Source organism: Aythya fuligula, chromosome 2, assembly GCF_009819795.1.
Source record: "Aythya fuligula isolate bAytFul2 chromosome 2, bAytFul2.pri, whole genome shotgun sequence".
NCBI classification, from domain to species: domain Eukaryota; kingdom Metazoa; phylum Chordata; class Aves; order Anseriformes; family Anatidae; genus Aythya; species Aythya fuligula.
Window position 1 is genome coordinate 95,969,126 of NC_045560.1, and position 19,689 is coordinate 95,988,814.

Below are 19,689 nucleotides of genomic sequence, written 5' to 3' on the forward strand. Positions count from 1 at the left end.
CTGACAAAGCATACACATACCTAGTATAAGGCAGGAAACAACAGAAACAGACAACACAGAGAGAACAATTTAAAAAAAAAAAAAAAAAAAAAAAAAGAAAAGATTAAAACCACTAAAGAAACTATACTGATGCACGTGACAAGCAATGGTCTCAGACCTAACAATTAGCAGGACTTTGGGGAGCAGAACAAGAAATAAGTTTTTTTTTTAATAAAACTCTTGAAAGTAGATAATAAAGTGCATCTGTGAGTGGTTAAGAGGGAGAAGCAACACAGCACTTACTTGAAAATCTAATAAGTACATGATGGAAGCCAGTTCAGGAACTGACTATTAATCTTTATCCTCTTCCCTCTTGTCTAGCACACCTTTGCAACCTCCACATTTCCCCAGTCCCTGTGCCTGGCCTTCTTACTGAGATTGCTTCTCATCAGATTCTCAGGATCTCAGCAGCCACAGCAGCCAGCATGAATTGCTTGTGAGGCATGTATGACAGCATTTCAGAACTTCATGAATTGACTCTATAAAGGGATTACAAAGTCAAAAAGCTGAATGACAGTCTTATAATTATTTTTAAGAAGCCTCAGAAAGGAAGTGGTGTTTTGTATTTACATCTGAATGGCAGGCTCTGAATTCAAGATATTAATGGGTTTGCCTTCCTAGAAGTCTCATTAGAAATAATTTCTGACTATACTTGCACTAGTCTTGCAGAACAGTCTTCAAAGCAGCTATGACAATATTATGATATGGTTCTCAACCACCTCCATCCACAACACCATCTGGCAAATGGTCTTAGGACAGCTTACTGGGTTTTGCTAATGTGATAAATGACCAGGAATACTAAAGTGGAAGGGACCTATTTGCAGTGAGCATGTTTTCTAGTTTGGTCTGAGCCTACACTCACAGCTTGTCATCTCCACAGATCACACGTGTCGTCTTGATGCCTGCGTGGCATAGCCAATATATTTGTACAGACACAAAAGAATGGAGTTACCTGATCTGGCAGGCACCTGAGAAGTTTGTTTGCACCAGACAAAGAGTGAAGCACAAAGATCTTTGAGCTAGTTTTAAGGCTGTTGGTGTGGGCTCAGAGTGTCTCAAGCTGCTACACGGAGGTAACAGGAGCTTGGAAAAGGTCTAGCTATGTATCCCCAAGGTGATGTAGCTGTTCTGCTTCTAGCTGCAGGACGAGCTCAGACATCTGCATTATTTCAGAGTTCTCTGCAAAGAGCCTCATCATGTACTACAAGCCAAAAGTTAGGCAGTAGCAGAGCGAGAAAAGAAACCAGGAAGGTAGTCTCCCATACTGTTCTCTAGCCTAAAACTATTTGTCCTATTTGTCTTCAAAGCCTTTGCAATTATATGATGCCAAGCTAAATTCCTTGTTCTGTTGGATAAGAGATATTGTCTTTCCTTTAAAACATATCTGTGTTTAAAATTAGAAACAAAGTAAATCATTTTCTTGAGAGTAAAGAAACACATTTCCTCTCAGAGACAGTAATCAGTCATGAAACTGAGAACAAGTGTAAACCAAGCCAAAGTTCATGCCTGAGGGAATGCTTTCCTACCTCCCATCCACTGCAGCACTGACTAGGGCAAAATTATTGTTATTACCTTCTACAATCACTGCAATTTCTAGCAACTTGTGGCGTGAAAAAACAATACTTCCTATGCTGAAAACCAATATTGTTTCCATATCCAAGGAACACTTGGTCTGCTGTAGAACTAAACCTACACTAAGTTCTTTCTCAGTCTCCAACATCCAAATACAATTTAACTCAAGAGAATGAGGCCCATAGAAAGTCCATTCATTACAGCCTAGGATAATAGAATTTGATCCACAGGGGGCTAGGAGGGTATTTCAACAGCTGGTAACAGGCTGGGCCAAGGAGGATCTTTGCTGCAGAGGAAGGATTGAGCAAGCACAGTTCTCAAGCAAGTTCACATCTGTGAATACAAAAGAGCACGTATATCAGTCTACTAGTTTAGATGGGGCCATTTCTTTCCTTGTCATATGCCTACATTTATTTATATCAATGATATATGAGATGCATACTGTGAGCTAACCAAGCATAAAAGCCCACCAAATCAGAATGGTTAAAAATGACTACTCAAGCTAGAGAAAGACAAAGACCTCTGCTTAACAGCTCAAACTATCTGGGGGATTTCCCCTTGCATTGGACCAATATAGCAGCTGTGGCTTGTGGGAACACCTATAAGAGCAGCCCTTGCATGTTTCTGTGACCGTGTTGTCTGGTTCTGAGTGTACTTCTATTGCTAGAAGCAGCAGAACTATTCCAGTGCCAAGCGACCTGAGGAGAAATCAAATAGTCAAAGGTTCTTCTCCAGTCACTTGTCATTTTCAGGTCCCTGGTTTTATAATCAGACCTGCCAGTATCAAGAGAAACACTGAGGCCTACAGGAATATTCAGTTGAATGGCATTCAGCAATAGAGAAATGGTAAAAGACAGATCCAGAACTGGAAAAGGAAGTTCTACAAGAAGACTTGTAACCAAGGTGTATTCCCCAAAGACAGCACGAAGTCTATAGAGTCCAACCCTCTTTGCAAAAAGCCTGACACAGCTCCGAGCTTATGAGGTCTGACAATATAAACAACCTACAGCACATGACACCAGAAGCAGTACCAAAGGAGTACCAGAAAAGAATTGACAATTATTTATAACTAACATCCTTTATTTGTCATTATTCCAAAAAGATGAGTATGGAATTTAAAGCCAGCCTGAGAATGTGATATCTAACATATCATTGCACCAACAGGTTCTCTTGATCTTCAAAAATGACAGGAATTCAATAAATTTTATAGTCTTCTTGTTCTTCCTGAATGTAGGCTTATTCTGAATCCTGCCTGAACAATCTACTCTGTTTCTCTTACAAAATATAACTTGTTTGCAAGAAACTAAGGAGAAAACCAGTGAGCAGGAAGAGGTAGTAAAACCTTCAATACTCTTTCAACAAGGCACAAAGGTGAGACAAGGTCCTCTTCCAAGAGTCAGCAAAAGTCTCCAAAGGGTCAGAGAGATCTTCTTCAGGTTATCCATGAGTACAAGCAACCTCCGGTATTTGTTATATACAATGGATGGTTTCCGCAGGAAATAAGGGGAAAAGAAAAAGTGAAGCATTGCTGTAAGCAATGTGTTAATGTGATACCATACAAAAATGTCAAAATAATGCAGTTTGAAAAAGGGTTACATGGGTGAAAGTATATGTGCAGCTGCTTCTCCAGAATTGAGTCCCACTGGGTATCAGTAATGAATAAATGCAGCTAGCCATCTTAATGTCTTGACACTTCTACTAAAATTTCACTGATGTGGCATTTTATCTCTTGATTAGATAATGACTTGGAGAAGTAGGTCTTCCTTCAAAGATTTACTTATATACCACTTCTGCAGCAGAATATTCTTTCCTTTTTTCAATTGCTGTATCATTAAGAAAATGGTTAAATTATAGAGGAGAAGAGGGGGGAAATGTGTTTCTTTCACAAGAATCCCCTTTTTGTCTGAAACATTCTAAACGTATTGGTTAATTGAATACGATGATTGAGTACAGCCGCTGGAATAGCCTTTCCTGTTACCTACTCTGACCAGGAAGGTTCTTTTACTGTGCAAGAAGTTAAATATGCTGCTTGAAGAAACTTAAACAATCTAAATTCTTATAGACAATCTAATAAGTTATGGCTATGGACTACAGCAACAGATACCCTAAAAATATTTTGTTTCTGTTTTTTTTTTTTTTTTTTTTTTAAAAAAAAAGTCTTTATTTCCCTTGCAATAAAGAAATCATTCAGGCATTCAGTTTCAGAGGACAGCACCATGAGTGCTCTAAATCAATAGAATATGTCTTTAAAAAACCAAACTTGTAAAGGTTAAACTATACAAAGATGTTGGGCACTTCTTGACTCAAGGTATCATCTTCAACCCTAGCTAAGCAGACTGAAACTGAAATCCTTGATTTGTAACTCAAAGTATAGGTTTCATCAAAAACTAGAGGCTTAAGGATAATCTGAAAGCTTCTCATCATTTCCATAACTGAAATCAATATATAAATCATAGTAAGAAAGGATTAGTGGGAGTGAAGAGATGGAGTCAAGGAGGTATAATTCCATGAGTGCTGATCTAAGCATTTTATCCTGTTCTCATCATAACATCTCTTATAATATTTATTTACATTCCAGATCTTTCCTTCTTTTACTTTTCTATGTCTGTTCTAAACATGTCCAATATAAAAGGCATGGAGAGTCCACCAAAGGTCCACAAAGATGATGATGAGACTGGAGTATCTCTTGTGCAAGGAAAGGTTGAGAGAGCTGGGACTCATTAGTCTAGAGAAACAAAGGCTCAAGGGGGATCTCAGCATGTATAAATACATGAAGTGAAGGTGCAAAGAGGATGGACCAAGCTCTTTTGAGTGGTGCCCAGTAACAGGACAAGAGGCAATGGACACGAACTGAAACACAAGAAGGTCTCTCTAAACATCAGGAAATGCTTTTTTTCTGTGTGAGTGAGCAAGCACTAGCACAGGTTGCACAGAAAGGCTGTATAGACTCCCTCTTTGGAGACATTCAGAAGCCTCCTGGATGTGGTCTTGAGCAAGCATCTCTAGGTGGCCCTGCTTGAGCAGGGTGTTGGACCAGATGACCTCCAGAGGTCCTTTCCAACCTCAGCCATTCTGTGATGCTGTGATTCACTAAAACTATGGTTTAACATTTAAGGAAAAGCTTCAGGCTACTGGAACCAGCTAACAAATGAAAGAAGAAAATTCCCCCCCAAAATGTATTCAGTATAGGCCATAATTGTAACAATAAACTCAAACTTATGAGTTCAGTTTCAAAACCTTTTAAATTTTATTGTGGAAAAATCTTCCTTGCTAATGTAAAATTAAATCTAAAAAACATGTTTATACCAAAAGAGCAAAATTTGGCTATCCAGAGGAAAAAAAATGCTGAGAGATTTTGGAAAAAAAAATATTAAAAAGAAAGCAGAAATGTTAGGAAGGGCAATGGGAAGAAACTGGAAGCCTGAGAATCCCTCTGCTTGCAGTGCAGTGGAGTCCTGGACCATCAGAAGAGGAGCTTTGGTTCAGCTAAGCAGCACTCATAAAGAAATGTTGAATAGTGTTATGGTGTGGATAATGCACTGAAAGCAAGGTCATTCTTTGCTCCCCTACTCTTCTCAAGTTTTAATTTTGTAACTTTCTGGATTGACATACCTCTCACGAGAAACACATCTGCCAGCTATGGGGTGTCGACTGTTGCAGTAAATGTTCAAATTCTACATTAAGGTACAGTCTTATGGTCTGTTCTTAGGACATCCTGATATAAAAAATCCAATGAACCTAAGGAATCTGAATAAAAGTAGTAAGAAATCCATACATGTTATTGAGCTAGAAGAACAACAGCCATGGATACAGGAGGAGGAGATGGAAGCTGGAACAGATTGCAAGTAATTGTGGACGCTCAAACTCAGGCCAGCTGGGAGGAATCCTTTGTTGCTTTCTTCTTAAAAGGGATAAATCCAATTTCCATTAAAGATAAACATCAGTGGGAATTGGATCACACCAAACACATAACTGAGTAAGAGGAAATGACCTGCTAATATGATGTTAAATCAGAAGAAAGACAGAAACCAAACAGTGTGTGCTATCCTGCCAGAACTGGAAAAAATAAATAAATAAATATCTAGAAGAGATTGAACCGAAAGGGAGAAACTGGTGAGAAGGTTGGGATGGTGTCTTGGTGAAAGTGACTGGGAAATCTTGGACCTGATGGCTCTTATAGCAGCAGGAACCCAAACAACAGCATGATGAAGACACCAGATCTCAAGAAGGAAGTCTTCAGTACACCTGGAGAACTGGAAGGTGAGATCTCATATGATCAGTATCTAAGGGCAGTAGGAGTTAGAATTTCTTTCAAGAAACCAGCCTGTAGGGAATAAGTGTAAGCTATCTCAATAGTGGTGAAGAGTGGGAAAGGTAGCGAAAGACCATCTTAGTAAAATCCTGAGTTCTTGTGACTGGAAACTCACAAAAAATAATAATAATAATAATAAAATAAAGCAAAAATGTGTAAGAAGAATAACAGAAAAGCCAATGCATAAAATAAAATGTAGCAAGAAAGGTGAGGTTATTAAAAGCATGCTGGAAGCCCTTTAACCCTACAAATAGACTGAGAAAAGAGTTTTCTGCTACTCAGAAATAGATATTCAGATGCTACTCAGCATCAGATACTACACAAAAAGTTTCAAGTGTTTATTGCCTTTTTGCTTCCATCAGCTAGGATCAGACAGATATTGCTGGGAAGTACTAGCAACAAGGTTAGCACCTCCAGTGCTTGGACAAGTTTGGTGTTTGCAAGTTGGTTGCATCTGGCAAAATCCATTGCAGCATGTTCTGAGACTGAGCTGAACCATTCTCAGAGCTGTTAGCTATTAATCTATGAGAAACTGTGATGAGGGGAGATTTTGGAAGAGTAGAAGAGGGCAAACACAAAACTTATCTTTAGAAAGCACAGGAAGGGGAAATCAAAGAATAGTACAACCACTGAGCTGGGCTTTAATCCCTAGAAAAGCACTGGAAAAAGATATCAAACAATCTATTTGTAAAAACTTAATAACAAAGATGTAGGAATCAACAGATCTGCCACGGATATCTTGCTGTGTCACGCCAAATTAATTACCCTCTATAAAAGGACATGTGAATGGGAAGAAAGAACAACAATAGATATTACGTGTCTTCATAACTTAGAAAAGCCTCACAATATCTTCGTAAGTAAACTAAAGAAACTTCTTGTAAAGAGGGCCAAGCTTACTTACGAAACCATAGTGTGGGAAAAGTTGAGAAAAGCTATCAATCATTCTCTGTAAAATTGAAGGATGCATTGCATGGTGCCCTGAACTTATGTTGAAAAAGACAAAAGCAGAGCAACAAGAATGACTAAGGAAAATACTGTTCTGGAGGGGAAATAAAAAAAAAAAATCAGGATCAGGGCAGGGCTGTTTTGTCTAAAGAAGAAAAGACTGGGGGAAACATGAGACACCTTCATGGCTGTAAAAACAGAGGTGTCATGAGAAAAGAGAATAAGTAGTTCTAAGAAGAAGGAAGGTTTAACCTGCAGTAGGAGAGATCTAAACCGGATGTTGAGGATTGCCAAGGAAGGTGTGGAGTCACTGACGCTGCACATTCATAAAAACATTACACAAATGTCCCTCAGGTTTAGGAACAACTGCTTGAGAAAGTCCCTTACAGGCCTATTTCCTAACGTCTGAAATTCTACATGGAAGCAGACAAACTGAAATTTATAGGCAAATGTTTCATAGTCTGTTGCAATTCAGTTTAAAATCTACACACAACTTCAACATAAGACAGGTCAAAAAAAATGTCTCCACACTTGACTGTCACTATTTTTTGAATTACAATCTGGATTACAATTTTAATGTAAAATTTACAGAAACTTTGAATATATTTATTCTCAGGGTTAATTCAGGACGTGCTACATTCCTTACTTAGTCACCAATAAATCAATCACATTTTCAGCTTTCAAGATGAAATGAAGTCTGGAAGTAAGTAAATACAGAGAAAGCACTGAATTCTGGTACTAAATAAACACCAAAAGTCAAAATAATAGCACAAGGGAGATTTTTGTTGAGATGCCACTGTTTTGGTCTGTTCATGCATGTTTGTTTGTGTATGTGCATATAAACAGGAAAAATACAAATTCTTCCATGCATTATATGTCTGGATGTGCAACGTAACATAGACTGTTGGATTAAATTACCTTTTACCTGAATTATGTAGTGAAGGAATTAAAATGTCCTCAATTCCTGAATAATCAAAGAATCATCCATATTAAGGTCTCTACTTTTGACATCTAAGGCTGCACTTGGCAATATTAGCTCTCATTAATTAGGAATGCTTACAGTTAAAAGCATTTACATTAATGACTGGCATTTTGAAGGAAAATTTGAGTGGCCTATCAGGATAAGATTATTTACACTAAGAACTAAAAAATTAGGAAATTTAATTTCTAGTTCTAACTGCATTCTTATTTTGCCTATTGGTCTATCTAAGATATCATAACTAATCTCCTTAGAGGTACTGGGAAGCTTAAATTAACCACCTCTCAGAATAAATCTGAGACACTAAAAGAACAAGGAGCTACTCTTTCTTCATTGATCTGCAAAAGTGAAAGCTATACAAGAAGGGGACAATTTAAATGATCAATGAAAGGGAGTCAGGTCTGAAGTGGAACAAGACCACCATTCTTTTACCACAGGAAAAACTAAGAAATAAGTGGTACTAAAGGAGGTATTGTCAAGAGTGGTAAAGGAAGACAGAATACAATTAACCAGGATGGAATATGGCCAAGAAAGTGGTCCAGGGAGCTCAAGTGGTCACGGCCATTAAGTACCACTCCACACCCACAGCAGTCCCACCCAAGACAAATTTTTGTGAGGGCCAGATGACCAGCACAGACAGCTTCCTGTAGCAGTTGATGTCTCTCAGCCTAAATACCCGTTCAGATCTGTGCTGCCTTGTACAAGAGATCTGGTGAGATTGTAAGGTTATTGCTGCAAGCCATTTTGAAGCGCTTATCAGGAAAATGCAAAATGACTAAATGCATGTAGCCTGGGGGAGTGGGACTATTAATAGAGCCGCTGCCAACCGATAACAGAGATTGAAGGCTGCAAACCCAGTAGGCAGAGGAATTGTTCCGAAGCCAAAGGAAAAGGTTTCTAAGAATGAGAGAGGAAATCCACCAGAATGACTGTTAAACTGATAACTAGTATAATCTGCCTTAACAACCAGATCTAAGTTTTGGAAAAGGGCCAGAACTTTTGCTGAAATAATTAACTAAGATGAACGGGCCATATGCCTCAAGGTATTAACCTGTAATGGTCACCAAGAAGGGAATACGTGACTAATGAATACTTGCTATCCCCTAATACCTCATGCCTTGCAAAGTTATTTCCACACCTGAAATCAACATGGTGAGGTCACTCCATGCCCTCTAATTAGCTATTGATCTCCATAAATACAACATTTATGCTGTACACCGAGGATTCCAGAGTAGCTACTGAAAGGACACCTAGTGGCAAGTCAACGAGTATGTCTGGAAACCGCTGGAACTGTTGAAGGTACGTAATTAAAATTTGTCACAGGAATTGACAAACTGCTGTAGGTTGAACGGCAATGTCATATGTGAATTTATGTGTAAAACAGCACTTTGAAGCTTTAAGAAAAATTGCAAAAAAGCATTCTTACAAACACTTTTTTTAAACATGGGAATTAAACTTAACTTCCTTAAAACTCAAAGAACAACATTTTAAAAGGGGGATGAACATGCCTGTGTGTCCAATTTATGACTACAATTTTGAATGTCCTGAATCTCCACTGCATCAGTTTTAGGAATATCAGATAGCTGAACTGAACTCGTTACAGATATGAATTGCTTGATACTCAAGCCAAATTTCAGCATGTTAATCATTGCTTCTTAGGTCCTTCATTGTGCTCCTCTAAAATGTCCTTAGCAATTCCTTCCTGTCTCACAGGCCATCCTTCTCCCCCATGAAGAAGAACAGCCGTAGGACATAAATTGTACGTGTTTGAGCTAATTTTACTCCTTTTTTTTTTTTTTTTTTTTTTTTTTTTTTTTTTTTTTTTTTGGCCATCCAGCCCTACAGTCACTTCTTGCCTGTGTTTATTCCAAACGCCTTTATATGTACTAATGCCCTTGTGACCAGGAGATGCCCACAACAGAAAGCTGTATTCCAGATGGAGTCATGCTGGTCTCATGCAGAGAGGGATTATAACCTTCCTGTTTAGTGACATGCTGCCTCTGGGCAAACAGACCAAAATCCACACTTGGCTTTCTTGTTTATGTCAACATATCGTATTACAAGCACAGAACAATTTGCTGACCACTGTCCCTCTTCAATTATTGTTTTTATGTTCTATTTTCCAGGTTTCTCTCTTCTACTGAACACCAGTTCTTTTGAATTAATTGTCCCTGAGTGAATCAGTATGGATATTCTAGGTCAGCTTTTCCAGATATATTTTTGTATTCAATTTTATAATATCTTTGCATACCATTGCTCTGTTCTCTATCTTTAGTTTTTCTAACAACTCCTAACATAGTTCCATCCTGTGATTTTAAAAGCCACAAAGAAGCCATTTCTGCTCTTCTATGCTCTGTCCTCACAACGAAGATCCAAACATTGGGGATAATCTTTGTTTGTTTTTTTTTTTTAGTTGACTTCCTACCAAATCTTCAGTTAAAAAACCCAACTCTGCCTCATTTCTCCACAACACAACTACAAGGAAGTAGATGATGGCGTGACGTGAAACCAAGGCTGCAGCTCTTGCTCTTACCAGACATTAGCACCCATTCCTTGTCCGGATCTGTTTCAAGGGTTCACCTCTCCTTCACTCCACCCTCCTGAACCTCCAGCCTGCTCTCTGTCTTAAAATGGCATGTAGTTTCCTTCCTTTACTATAAACAATGCTTTCTGTAACCTTAGTTTCACGATGTAAACATTTAAAAATAAGAATGAAGGGAACACAAACTATGTGTCCAATTAGGTAATTTGGGGATTAAATTAAATGAAGTCTCTTCAAACATGGAACATTTCAGAGTAATGAAGTCTGGCTTTACTTGTTTTACTTTTATCCTTTTTAAAAAAAAAAAAAAAAAGGACAATCCATATTAAAACTCAGGCTGAAGAGTAGTAAAGGCAGCTGAAGACAGCTTATTCCTTGTAAATCCAAGGGAAACGAAAGCAGAGGAAGGGGCAATAACACTCAGGTATGTGTACAAAGGGGAAGAGAGGCACTCTGTAAATTGCTGGATGACGGAGGCTGGGCAGCCAGCTGCCACCATTGATATGGGAGGCTCCTGCTATCGGTAACATCACCACCTGTAATGTAATGTCACCTTGTAGCATGTCCTGCAGCCTGCCAAAGCCTCTTTAAAATCTGGCATTATTTTTATACCAAAATTTAAAAACAAAGACCAAACCAAAACCAAAACAATAGCAACTACAACAAAAACCACAAGAGGTCAACCAACAAATATTCTTCAGTAAAAAAAAAAAAAAAAAAAAAAAAAAAAAAAAAAAAAAGAGTAGTAAAGGAAAATAACATCCATAAATAATTCTGCTGCTTTTTCTGCAGTCCACCTATAAGTTTTAGTTAGTTAAACTCCTTCAAAATAGGCTTTTATTTCTCCTTTTCTTAAATACAGCTTTAGAGAAGATTTTCATTGTTGAGTCCTTAATCCAGATTTTGCAGATTTTGTAAATAGTGCAGTAACAGAAGAAACGAAAACTGTCTTCAAATTTGGAATAATTCTTGTTCTGTACATCTGAACATGCATATTTGGCTTTCATTGTATGGTGTGGCAGACAGCTACAAAAACAAAGTGTAGCCTATTACAGCTTTAGTCAACACTTCAAACTTTAGATCTTGCTTATACCAAAAGAAAGTGATCTTCCTTGCCATTTAAGCAAGGCTGTTTCCCATTGGGCACACAGTAAATACAGATAATATGGTAGTTTCTTTACTTTAACGTTGTATTTAAACAGACATTGTAAACACAAACGATAATAGCTTCAAAAAAAAGGAGCACAAAGTAGCTACAGGTATTACATCTGTCCCAAGCCTCTTTGCTAGTTTAAGTATTCTACAGTCATGTTTTCCTGTTTCCTAAAGTATGTTGAGGAAGGGTGGGGGTTATCCCATTATTTGGTAAAAAACACACAAACAGCATAGGAGGAAATGCACAACATTTCCAAAGCAACATCTCATACGCAAGATAAGTACGTTCAATAATAGAGATTAGATCTTTCTTTTTTCACTTTACCAATATAATATGACATTTTAATTTTACTTACTGTTAGTAGAAAGCATCAATAAGCAAGAGGGAGACTTTTAATGGCATACTGATATCTTAAAGAGACCTACCTTGAAAGAAACTTTTGACTCGCAGATAGCTGACGCTAAGGCGCAACACGGAGAGTTTGTCCAGCTTGGATATTATGTCAGGGGGGAAAGGCAGGAGGCTGGCCAGGTGGTCAAGTTCTGCATTCAGACGGTCCCTGTGCCTCTTCGAAGGATTTGATTTTTCATTCCCAGCTGCAGGCCTTCTGTGGTGGAGAAGAGTATCACATTTTCAATTACCTGTTTTACCTCCAGGTAGTACCACCAGAGACTGAGATGTTGTCTGCAGTCAGTTGCTGGTTAATCTAGGTTCTGTGCAAATCTGCTCAGTTTCTATCCCCTGCTGAAAAGATATTTTACTTTTTGTCATTCTGCATTTGCCATTGTGCAAAGACATGGACATTGGCCTCTCATTTCACATCCACCCAGTGGAAAAAAGATGAAGAAATGATCTCTCTTATTCAGGACCCTCTGATCTTAGGGGAATGGGTGCTAACTCTGTGTGTTAGTGTACACCAGAAAAAAAAAAAAAAAAAAAAAAAAAATCTCATCTATGTTGTACAAATTAGTACCTGAAGAGCAGAATAAAATAACTATGACTAATGGATGAACCTATTTAGCACCCACTGTATTTATTTAAAGCATCTTAGTGCCCTCCATTTAATGACTCAGAATTAACCTGTAGCTCAGGATATAATCAAGAAAAAAGCCTGTCTTTGGACATGATAAAAAGAGTGTGGGAAGCAATGTGAAGAGACATTCTTTTGCCAGGCTCAAAACTCCTGTGAACGTTCTCCAATTTATCTGTATGTCGGTAGTAACAAAGGTAAGAATTTGGTTTCACTCTTGAGAACATTCATATTCCTCCCAAAACACTAAGGTTAACGTTATTCAGATTTCAAAACCAAATACACCTATTCCAGTCCCATAGTGTGTCCCTCTCATGCAGTGAACAGGACCAGATATCTCAGAAAGAGTTGTTGTGAAAATGTGCAAGACGAAATGTATCACCAGCGAGGAACGTGTCAAATCAAAGTTGCACAGGCAAAATGATGAATTTTAAACTACTCAGTTTTGGGGTGTCCAGTGAGGGGTCATCAATTTTGGGGTGTCCAGCATGACAGCAAGGGGTGATCCGTGGCAAAGCATGGACTTGTCACGTAAGCACCAAGACATTTGCGGTGAGGTCGAGAAGGCTGTTATCTCCAGCAGACAGCCATTGCTGGACAAAGCAGTAGTCACATGCTTCATCCAAAAATAAGCCACAGGCCACTGGAGCTGCAAACTGCATGAATACACAATCGCCAAGGCCTTACAGCAAGCCAGGGCAGCAGCTGAGCTAGCATCGCCCCGGGCACTTGGTGTTGTGTCTGATGGTCTCCACCACACTCCCACATCACCCTTTTTCTGTTTGGTATTATGGCACGTTGCCACATTTCTCCTGAGGCCCTTTCTTCAGAAGAGACATTTAGAGAAAGATCATGGGGGAAAAGAGTGGAAAAGTACTGCAAGAATGGGAAATGGTGGACAAGGAAAAGATGGGTGTGCTAACAGCTTCCACTTCCACCTAAGCAAAGGCAAGAAGCATAAGCTTGTGCAGCTTAGCTAGTGCTTCAGTGGAGAAACAGAGTGCATCTAGTTACTTATAGCACATTTCTGCTGCAGTTTGACATGCCACACATTTACTCTATTTTTCAATGAAAATTTTAATTTTGAGCATTAGTATTTCACAAGGTGGTCAAAGAGTTAAAGTACAACATACTTTGAGTGTTCTCTTCTTATGCAGTCTTAATTCGGCTTTTTAAGTAGTTAGAAGAAAAATGTTATGTTCAGGAATTAGTAAAAAAGATCAATGTTATGTACATGGGATTGCTGACTTTGCTACAGAGTGAAAACCTGTCAAGTCGAACCAGATTTGAAAAAATCATTGCTATCTTTGTGAGCATTCAGTTCAATTTGAAGGATAGCATCAACATACAGACAGAATGAAGAAATATTCAGGATAGGTGTCAATGAAAACACATAATTCCTGATTTGTCATTCAAAATTGCCTAAAATGGTACATGGTCCTTCAATAAGGCAATAAGCTGCTTTCAGAGGCATGGGGTAGATTTTATGGATTGGGGATTTCCTCTATGAGAGAGAGAAAATATCCACCAACTAATGCAATCCACAAAGAAGGACTACTCTTTGTACATAATGGGTACTAACTTTTTGGAATCAACCCTGAAGCTCAGCCATTCTCACTTTTGACACCAAAAGGATGCCTGACGTGTGGAGAGCAATAATTTTATAGGAATATAGCCTATAGTTCAGTTTAAGCTAAAGAACATAGACTTTTACTTATTGCCCTTTACACATAGCAAACAAACTGAAGTAAGGAAGCAACTTAGTACAGAAAAAAATAATTCCAATAAGGAAAATTAGGCCAATGAGTTCAAAAGATGAAAATTTTCAAGAGTAACACGGAATAGAAATTGTTCAAACCTATTTACCATATAAACTATCAATTGCTTTATGCCAGAGAGGCATGGCAAATACATGGATTCCATTTGTACTAAGTAAGAGATCAGTTGTCTGGAAATTACAGGGAATGGTGTAAAGACTGCAAGAGAAAGTTCAGGACGGAGTCTTCCTGAAAACTCAAGGAAATGATTCAGGCAGTGAGTAAATCCAAACAAATGGAAGTTTGATGCAAATGGTAACTAGGTGCCAAGTGGATGAGATTTAAAACAATGCAAGTTCCATGGAAAGGCTAACTTAGCTGTCCTACAAAAGAAAACAGCAAGCAGGGAAATTCTTCAATGAGTTGTTTTGAGGTGAATGGAAATTCTAGCCCTTATTTTGAGCTGAAACTAGCCATACTTGTCGTGTTTGTGTTAAAACTGATTCTCAAACTGCATCAATTGGGTCCTAAGGAACACAACACTCATTCTATAATTCCTCTTTTAATCTGCTTTTCATACACTACTACTACAATAAAGTGGCACCTGTACTTAACACAGTAAAACTGGCATTTCCTCTTTGCTTTGTTAAATCATCCAAATTTTGCTCTGCATTAACAAGAAAGGGTTCCCGCATGGGATCCATGCCATCAGTCCCTGTTCGGTAGGAAATGAGTGTGGGAGCTGATGCAGAGAATTTTTTCTGTTTCATTAGTACGTCAGGCATTGAGCCATTTGTGCTTCAGTGATTCAATGTGCCCATGACCCATGGACTGCCACTTCTGTAAACCAGTTCGGAGAGCTTGCAGAGGAATTTCCTGCAGCTACAGCTCTTGTCTGCAAAGCAAGGTATCTGCTCCTCCACTACCTGCTGCCCACTGAGGGAGCCCTGCCCCTTGAACAGAAAGTTCACTCTGAAGAAGTTTTCAAAGTATGCTGAAGTGTTAAACCCATGGAGGAGGATCTAAACTGAGAAAATCTAATCATCTAATAGGATGGGAAGCTTTCAGTAAGAAGAGAAAGGAAAGAGAAAGGCCATGAGATGCAATAGATAGACTAGGCACAAAGTAACAGCAAGATGATTATCATGAACCAACTGACCGGCACCCACAGCTGCTGAGCTGTGCTTGGGCACTGCATCGATAGCCTGGCACAGCTGAGCTCCAGTGGCAACTGGCCATATGCAGATGCTCACTGTCCCCTACAAGTGAAAAGGATTAAATGAGAAAAATCTGGTTGAAGGAAAGGTGACCCTTTTCCACTGTCCACCTCTTCTGAGTCTTCATGGCAAGAAAAGGAGAAAGCAGAACTAATGGTCACGAAGACATCATCCTGGCACAGCAGATAAGAGGTGGGATAGTGTGACACCAAGTAAGAGGAAGGGCTATGCCACAGAGGGCCTTAAAATGAGAACTAAGAAACAGGAGAGAGCACCTCCTGAGGTCTCTGTTTACCCTGGCACTGATACCGTTCTGGCTCAACTGGGCAGTTTGGAGCAGTTGTAGATACATTCAGAGCTAAGGCAGCTGAGCTTGCCTTTAAAGAGCTGTAAAACATTACAAGAAATGTTTTGCAGAGAGAGAGAGCTTTACAAGTTGCCAGGGTTTGAGATGAAAAGTGGATGAATCTCAAATGGTAACTGTCCTGACGCATGACTCCAGCATCTTTAATATGAGTATGAATTTCAATGCAGTGATTGTAGTTTGAGGTTAAAAACAAGATCTCTTTAGTTTTCACATGCTTGAGTTACTAGTAAAATGTTGGGTTTCCACAGGAAACAAACACTTAAGGAGAAAATATTTCCTTCACTCAAAATACTCCATTTTTCTGGATGAAAAGCATATCTGGTGGAAAATATTCAACCAGCCTGAGCTCCAGGTGTTTGAACTGGTTCCATAAATGCCAAAATCCTTTAGTGTAGACCACATTTAATGGGGCTTGTTTGAAAGCTGTCTGTGACTAAAGGAGAACAGCTAGGATTTTAGAATTATTTCTATATATGAAGGTCAAACTTAAACCTGATGTACTGTCTGAAGAATGGCAACCTAGTGAAGACAGTCTCTCCCAGTAGAGAAGACTGAAACATACTAGCTCTTGCAAATACAAATTTTCTACACGTTTTTTCATTGTCATATGGTTCTCTGCATTCTCCTGTGGAGCTTCTTCATATGTTTTCCTCCTTATTCTGTAAAGCTACCTCAGAATACAGCTGGTGATGTCCTGTCCACGAATACCTAAGAAAACTACATCTCCTGCTCAGACTAGCACCCATGAATCCCTACAGAGAGAGAAGTAGGACAAAGCCGTAGAGGAAAATGTGCTATGTTATCAAACTAGACAAGTTCTACAAAAAGCAGCACAACTTGGATCAAAAATCATGGTTGAACATGCTATTAAATAAATAGGATATATCTGTCCTTCTAAATTCAAGATAAATTATTTGAGGCCGGTAAGGAGACCTCATAGTCCTGAAATGTCAGTAAGATCCGTGGACTGAAGGGCATAGACTGTGAAAGGAGCTCTGGACAAGGTAAGTCAGTCACGGGCATTCAGAGCCCTGTTAGAGCAGGGTTAGGAAGTCCCTGAATGAGGGAATGAGCACAGGAAAGGCTTACTAGACACCAAGACCACAAAGAGATAAGGTTTGAGGAAGAGACTAGTGTTGCTAGGAAGTGAGAAATCATCTTCAGCAAGTGATAAGTAACTATTCACAGAAAATAGAGGACAGTCTCTAATGCGGGAGCTGTGTTATAATGACTCCAAGCATATGATCTCCCTTATTTAACCAAAACCAAGTTTCTTCATCAAAATTGTATATATCCTGGGTGGATAGGCTCATATTCAGGTACCAGCACTGCCATCTCGTAGCACAAATAGTTTCGAAGTAGCACTACTTGCAATGGCTCAAAAGGTAAAAACCTTGGTTCCCTCAAATTCAGTGAGAACCTGCCTTTGATTTTGCTGAAGCCAGAATTTCCTAGAAGGCTCTTGAAGATACTTAGATCCTTTGATAGTGGGTAGCTATCTTAGCCATTGCTTTTACCTAGAAGTCATCTCAGTGAGAAGTTCTAGATATACAAACTCCAAACATGAAGCTTAATGTTCCTCAAAGCAACTGCAGTGCTCCCTCCTTTCCCACAAAAGTTATGATTCATAAACAGTTCTGCACAGAGGCAATGTCATGTACTGGAGAAGTTCCACACTTTATGCATGTATGAAGTATCCAGATGCATACTTGAACAGTAGTGCAAAAACACTGCATACATTTTGGATCTAATACTCAGGTGTTGCAGAAAGATTACTGTTCTTCATTCATCATCTTTGTCTATTGAAATCCTCACCTGTGATGTATTTTACACTAAAAAAAAAAAAAAAATCTTTTTTTTAAGTGGCAACGAGTGGTTCATGTGCAAATACTCTCCAAAATCCAAACAAAATCAGCAGTCTTCACCTAAACTTTCAGAGTAACTCCCCTTTGACTTTAGACAAATATATACAATTTTAAGCCAAGTGTGTTATTTTAGGAGCTCTGCTTTAATTACCTTCTCATCCTTAAATTGCCTGCAAAGACCACCAGCACTAGTTCACAATTTTAACATGCTACAAATGTGTTTCATAATCAAGTATAACTCAGAAGATGTGGAATGATTATATCAGAAGGCTTAATCTCACAGAGTGGTTTATGGCAAACTCATTTTACATTTGAGTTATAACATCCTTTTTTCTGCAATTTCAAGCATCTTTTTAATACCATTGCATTTTTTTTTTCTGCTTTGCCTTCACACATACAATTTCTATCGCATTTTTCTTCTGATGAAAGTGATTCCATAGTAAATAGTGGCTTGAATATGATGTGTTCTTTATGCAAAAAGTGAGTCACCAGTCTGCTTTTTCAGTTGGCTGAACTGACCCACTTTCCAGACTCACATGTGTTGAACGTAGTGATGCCACAAGCAAGGCTAAGCCAAGGAAGGGGAAAGGGGGCCATGCCAGCGTGTTGGTGCCACTCAACACACCGCTTCTTCCTGGCTGACAATTAGTCCACCAGTATCTTCTGCCTAGGAAAAAACACTGAGGTGCACATCTCAACAACCACCAGCCACCTCCTGGGACAGCCAGTGATGGGTAAGGATGCTCTGAATGCTCAGCATCGTTTCTGAAGCCACTGGAAACCACAAAGAGACAGCCTCTGGACCAGGAGTTTCTCACTGCAGTGAAAAAGATTGGATCTCCCCTGGCTTGGCAGACCATGGGATGTGGGATTCCTCCTGCTGCCTCATTTCTACCACATACATTTGGAGAAAGGTGCAACTGCCTCCTGATGAATATGATACTTAACTGTTTCTGAATGGGTTTCCTCCTTTTCCTCCCAGCATAGAGGCACTCCCCCGGAGGAATCATTGTTTTGATGCTGAAAAACAAAAGGAATAGGTGTCTTAGTTCAGAGGTTTCTGTGTTTCATACCACTGTACAAAATGACAGCACCAGGAAAGTTCATGTGAGGAAAATGTTTGTTCCTTGAGTGTGGCATTCAACAGCACTAAAAAGCACAGTGGCATTAGTTAAGATAGAAGCTTAAGGCTTATTCCAATTTCCTACCTTAATGCTATTATAATATTGATGTTTATATTCAATTTTCATTTTTTCAAATTACGCATACTATACATGGTATAAAAATGGGTATAAAATACATCCTGTTTACTCAATATGCAAATATATATTTTTCCTTCTAGGTTAATTTTTAAATTCAGCTAAGCAAATAAGAATGAATAATACTACCCATCATCTTTTGCAGGGAGGATTTCACAGCTTTTTTAATACACGAGAATATTGCCTTCCATTACTGAAACTGTGATAAGTAGGATGCCATTATTCAAATTAGCATTTGTCCAGGTCCTCACACCCTCATTTTTAAAGACGGGAAGTAGATCTGTTGGCAGCTCAAGAAGTGGCACACTGCGCTACGGTTAGCGCTGAGGACCAGATCCCAGTGTAACGCTGATGGAGGTGACAATTTTCAGACAAACTATTGCTCTGTTTGGGCATGTTAGACATTGCGAGGTCTAAAAGAAGTCTCTGTTCAAATCTTCCGGAGATTAGCCAAATAGCAAAGTCTCTTGATTTTCTGTCTGAAAGAGTATTTTAGTCTCACTGTATGCTCACAACAATGGGTGTAGATTGCCTGAGAAGTTACTGTATCTCAAGAGTATTTGCTGCTTTGTGCAAGATGTGAAATTAAGGGGACCTTCTATGTCACTGAATCAAATCCCATGCTATTGAAGACAGCTCTGTCATATAA

The 19,689-nt window shown here is 38.9% G+C and overlaps 1 protein-coding gene across 1 annotated transcript in view; it reads right to left on the reverse strand.

Moving 5' to 3' along the window:
• AHRR (aryl-hydrocarbon receptor repressor) overlaps window positions 1–18,791 on the reverse strand; it is a 69,381-nt gene extending 50,590 nt beyond the window's left edge. Inside the window, exons 1-2 of the mRNA XM_032183271.1 lie at window positions 18,730–18,791; window positions 11,971–12,152 (exon numbers count right to left, since the gene is read on the reverse strand). Coding sequence (XP_032039162.1) covers window positions 11,971–12,152; window positions 18,730–18,791 — 244 coding nt within the window. The remainder of the gene's footprint in view (window positions 1–11,970; window positions 12,153–18,729) is intronic.
• Between the last annotated feature and the right edge of the window lie 898 nt (window positions 18,792–19,689).